Source organism: Physeter macrocephalus, chromosome 4, assembly GCF_002837175.3.
Source record: "Physeter macrocephalus isolate SW-GA chromosome 4, ASM283717v5, whole genome shotgun sequence".
NCBI lineage: Eukaryota > Metazoa > Chordata > Mammalia > Artiodactyla > Physeteridae > Physeter > Physeter macrocephalus.
In genome coordinates, this window is record NC_041217.1 from 74140304 (window position 1) to 74145794 (window position 5491).

A 5491-nucleotide genomic window follows, 5' to 3' on the forward strand; every position below is an offset into this window, starting at 1 on the left:
GCGGGGGCTACTCTTTGTTGCAGTGCGAGGGCTTCTCATTGCGGTGGCTTCTGTTGTTGCGGAGCACGGGCTCTAGGCGCGCGGGCTTCAGTAGTTGCAGCACGCGGGCTCAGTAGTTGTGGCTCACGGGCTCTAGAGCGCATGCTCAGTAGTTGTGGCACACAGGCTTAGTTGCTCCGCAGCATGTGGGATCTTCCCGGACCAGGGCTCGAACCCGTGTCCCCTGCATTGGCAGGCGGATTCTTCACCACTGCACCACCAGGGAAGTCCCTAGCATGCATTTTTAAAATTCTCTCACAGCACCCATTTATCATGCTGTTTTCTCCTTCCTATCATTGTTCCCATCAAATACAACTCTGAGGATGCAGTGATGGGGAGCACTGGCCTCCATCCAAGCAGGAGATCTCCTCTTCTCCTTCAGCCACTGCTCCAACTTGAGCAAAGCTTTCCTGTCTCTGGGCCTCTCTGCCCCTCCAGCACTACAAATTTTGCAATTCCATTTAAGTAATTTGATAATTCTGTTTCTTTTCCTCTGGAAATTACCTCTGGGAAGAAATGCAGGGGTTTTAATTTTCTCCATGTGGCTGATAGCAACAGGTTTAAAGGGGAAAAAAAATCTGTCAAGATTGACGTTAAGGAGAGAAAAAGGAAAAGCAGAAAGCCACTTTGAAACTGGAAAATCAAAAAGCAATCTGAATTCTGCAAAGAAAAGAGGCAGAGGACACATCTGTAGGTCTAGAAAAAGATCACAAAGCCCTTGCTCCTCAACCTGGAACCTTCTACCCTATCTGGTGTGCCCTTCCAGTCAGCCTTGTTCCTGTAATCTGACACATTAGTAAGACTGTGAGATTGTAGTCCTGGTAAGAAAAGCTGTTGTGCAAACACATCTGTTTCTAGGCTGTGGTATTTTGTTTCTCACCAAAACTCTGAAGCTACCAACACTTTTCTAAAGAAAAAGTTCTGACAATGTGACCGATGAGGAAGAATCCATCTCCAGAAGGGGCTTTATAGATGCTTCAGAATGCAATGAGCACCGGGTACCTGGCTAGGCAGTTAAAGCACCTGGAGAGACTGAAGGAGGGAAGGAGACTGGCAGCTGTGCAGCTAAGAGCTCAGATCAATAACAGGGCTCACATCAATCCTTAACATATTAATTATAGGGCCTGAAAGCCTCCAGCTCTGGGCTCCAGGAAGTCCATCCCAAGAACAAATTAACGGGCTAAGTGCCACATTGCGAATGTCACCATCCAATGTAGACATTGTTAATGTCCAGAGAGAAAGCTTTGGAGGAAGGGTGTGGCCCTGCAAGTTTCCAGGAAGTTTGCAGTTCCCCTTCTTATCCACCAGGGGGAGCCCACGAGTTCCTCACGACTGGGGCCCAGTTGCTGGCTGGAATGAGGGGCAGACTCAGCATGATAGAATTTCCTTGAAGACTTCTGTTGTAAGGAAAGCAGAGCCCAGAACAGTATATGAACCTTGTGCTCCTTCTAGTGCAACCACAGCTGTGGTTCAGCTCCGTAGATGCGATGGGAGCTATGTGAGCGGCAACCTAAGAGCCCCCATATCAACCTTCCTGGTGTGAAGTGACCAGAGAAGTTCCACCAGCCTTTTCTGTGGGAATTAGTGGCATCTGGGAATAGAAGGAGCAAAGGCCAAGGGCTGCAGAAAGTAACCTGGAGGCTGAGATTGTAGAAGTAGTTCTGCCATGTCAGTTCCCTTCTCATGCCTGTTTCCTCACGTGTAAAATTAAGGGGTTCTAACTCTCAAATACGAAAGCTGCTTTCCAACATCCAAAAAATTCTCAGATCTCCTACCGCATACACAATAATAACTATGCTTTTAGTTTTCTTCTAGAAAATGTATGAGTCCTGGGAATTCAGTATTCCTTTAAAAAGAAATGCCATTTCATTTATCACAGTAGCCTGTATATACTCTTGGAAAATAGGGAATTTTTTAATCTATAGACAATGCTTGGTATGCATATGGATTTATGGATATATAGTTATACATATATTTACCCACACATTCTAAAAATATCAGTAAACCCTGTCACCTCACGCTCATCTAGGCAGTCTACTGCTTTCAAACATACCACCAGCATGCTCCATATTTACCCTCACTAATTTTCACCTGGAATAAACATGTGAGGAGATGTGGGGAGGAAGCTCACCGAATGTGACTTTCTGTGGTTGTCTTGGGCCCCTTAGCTCCCTAAACAACGACCGAGTCTTTCAGGAAACTGCTTGACCCAAAATGAAGAGATGAGATCCTCTGGAGTTTTCCCTAGCACCCAGCTTTTGATATCTTGCCCTTGTCTGAACCCTGAATTTTTTTTTTCCAAAGGCAAAAGTATCCAGCCCTACAGAGACTGAACGGTGCATCGAGTCTCTGATTGCTGTTTTCCAAAGGCATGCTGGAAGGGACGGTAACAACTGCAAACTCTCCAAGCCCGAGTTCCTTATCTTCATGAATACAGAGCTGGGTGCCTTCACAATGGTATTGGTCCCTGCCCCCACCCCCAGGCCACCCACAGCATGAAACAAGACCCTGGCAGAATGGCTAGGAGTGAAGGACAGCAGCTGAACCCCTAGGGCTGAGTAAGCTCCGAATGACTATTAAAGGGCCTTCTGTTCTCCTCTTCTTTGAATAAAGTGTGTTCTAAAGATCAAAGTTATCAAACTATACTGACATAGGGAACAGTGATTTTTTTCATTTAAGGAGAGGGGCTTACAAAATGGTAAATGGAGTAATAGAAGAGTTTTCAAATTTTATTCCTCCACCCCAAAGCCTCTAGGGCAGCCGTGTTCCGTAGAACTTTCTGTAGTGATGGAATTAATGTTCTATATATGCGCTACCTGATATGGCAGCCACTAGCAACTAAAGGACTGACTTTCTAAATTAATTAAGTAGCCATATGTAACCAGTGGATGTAAGTGTGTGTATGTGCTGGGGGCTTGGATGAGTGGAGGATGGGGCTGATTAGGCAGGGCCCACATCCTCTTTCCACCTCCAATCACTCTGCTTTTATGTAGTTTGTATATTGGAGTTGCATGCAACACTTAGAAAAAGTTTTCCACTGTTTTTACAAAACTGAGTAACCCCTGATGGTCACAGAAAGAACCCTGGACTAGGAGCTAGAAAAGCTGGGTTCGTGTCCTAGGTCTTCCGCTTAGGCCACTCACTTCACCTGTTTGCATCTGTTTCTGTCTCAGAAAAGTGTGAATATTAATAACCCCTACCCGGTACACCTCACACTCTTGTAAGAATAAAATGTGGAAACATTTTTGAAAGCATCTTAGAAACTACAATATAAAGGTGCTAATATCATTATTATTGTTTTTATTATCTTTGCAGAACCAGAAGGACCCTGGTGTCCTTGACCGCATGATGAAGAAGCTGGACCTCGACTCTGATGGACAGCTAGATTTCCAAGAATTTCTTAATCTTATTGGCGGCCTGGCCCTAGCTTGCCATGACTCCTTTATTAAGTCTACCTCTTCCCAGAAGTAAATCGGAGGAGCATTTGGGCCTGGCCTCCAGCCCCACTCCCTTTCCTTCAGCCTCCCAATTATCATCTACCCCTCACAGCCCACACATACCCTGAGCCCAGTGCACCCACCACCCCATGTAAGCCACTCCTGGTGGTAGTAATAAAACAATATTGTTTTTTAAAGCACACACTGGAGAGTCAGTAAATTTGTGCAAGGGAGGGAGATGACTGGGAGGAATATAAATTAGATTGATGGAAACAGTTACCAGAAGTTGCAAAGTAAATAGTAAAAATGCATCTTGGGTGTATACATAATCATGACTAATGATACCAACATAATCATCTAAATTACTCAGACTGATGGAGGGACGTCACTTATTGTTCACTCATTAAACGTCTATACACCCCTACAACAGGCAGTGTCATAGGCTTTGAAGATACAGTCAGCAAGACAGACAAAGTCCTGCCTTCACTGAGGCTACCTTCTAGTGGGGGAGGGAAACAATAAATGAATAAACAAACAAATAAACAACTATGAGTGCAAAAAGATAGTTGTCTTTCTGAAAGCCAAATTGAATTCTTTTCAAAAACTTGATTAGAGAAATTCACTGAAGATAACTGTGGTTGATGTAGGTGTAGCTGAAACAACTGTAAACAAATGGGAAAAGCCTCATAAAAATCTAGAAGCATCTTTCACTCAGATTGCCTCACGAGTATCTTTAAATTCCTCCACTTAAAGGAACTGGGACTTCATCCTGGTGGTCCAGTGGCTAAGACTCCACGTTCCCAATGCAGGGGGCCCAGGTTTGACCCCTGGTCAGGGAACTAGATCCCACGTGCTGCAACTAGGAGTTCACATGCCACAGCTAAAGATCCTGCATGTCGCAACTTAAAAAAAAAAAGATCCCACATGCTGCAATGAAGATCCCTTGTGCAGCAACTAAGACCCAGTGCAGCCAAATAAATACATAAATAATAAATTATTTTTTTAAAAAAGGAACTGAAAATCATAAGTGTGATTTATGCAAGAAAGGCAGTATAGCACAATATTGGTAAATGTACACGTTTTAAGTTTAAATATTTAGAATATTTTTATGAATACCCATTTTAACTGATTTTTTTTAAAGTTAACCAGCCAGCTACTGGTCCCTACCCTTCAGAAAAGACAGTCTCTACCATTTCCCAATAAACTTATTCTTCTCCCTGCCCCAGCTTGATCTCTTCCACTCCTTTCTCCACCCTGTGACCAAAGAGTTTTTAAAGGCAAACTTGATGATGTCACTCCCTTGGTTAAAAAAACCAAGCATGGATTCCTCTTAATAAGCAAGATGAAATCCACAGTTATCTTTGGGCACCCGAGGGCCTTCATGGTGGGTCCCTAACCCCTTCTCCAGCCTCATTTCCTCTTCTCTCTAGACTTGCCAAACACTCCTGAGCTGATAACTAAGTGCTGTGCCTCTGTCCCTTCATAATCTCTTCTTGCTGCCCTGAAAGCCTTTTGCCCCTTTCCCACCTTTTCCTACTCTATAGAGCAGCACAAATGTCATCTCCCCTTATTCTGTGCTTCCACAGCACTCTGTTCTCACCTCTGTTACAGCACTTATCACTCTGTATTGCAACAGTGATGTCTTCCCAGACTTGACTTTGAACTCAGGAAAAGGGATGTAGTTAAATGCATCACTGTATCACTAGTAGTACCTAGCGTGGTGCCTGGCATATAGTGGGTCTGAAAAAGTAGATAGATAGTGCTATAAAATCAGACTTGGGACACTACACATATCAGTCAGGGTTCCTACAGGAAACACGTGCACACTCACCAGGGTCACTGAAGAAAGTTTATTGAAGAGACTATTAAAAAGTTGTGCTCAGGACTTCCCTGGTGGTGCAGTGGTTGAGAGTCTGCCTGCTGGTGCAGGGGACACGGGTTCGAGCCCTGGGCTGGGAGGATCCCACATGTCACGAGGCCCGTGAGCCACACTACTGAGCCTGCGCGTTTGGAGG

The 5491-nt window shown here is 44.5% G+C and overlaps 1 protein-coding gene across 1 annotated transcript in view; it reads left to right on the forward strand.

Annotated features, from left to right (window-relative positions):
- The window catches only part of S100A11 (S100 calcium binding protein A11), a 6061-nt gene extending 2385 nt beyond the window's left edge, over nt 1-3676 (forward strand). Inside the window, exons 2-3 of the mRNA XM_007122572.3 lie at nt 2344-2496; nt 3355-3676. Coding sequence (XP_007122634.1) covers nt 2344-2496; nt 3355-3510 — 309 coding nt within the window. The 3' untranslated portion in view covers nt 3511-3676. The remainder of the gene's footprint in view (nt 1-2343; nt 2497-3354) is intronic.
- The last annotated feature ends 1815 nt before the right edge of the window (nt 3677-5491 follow it).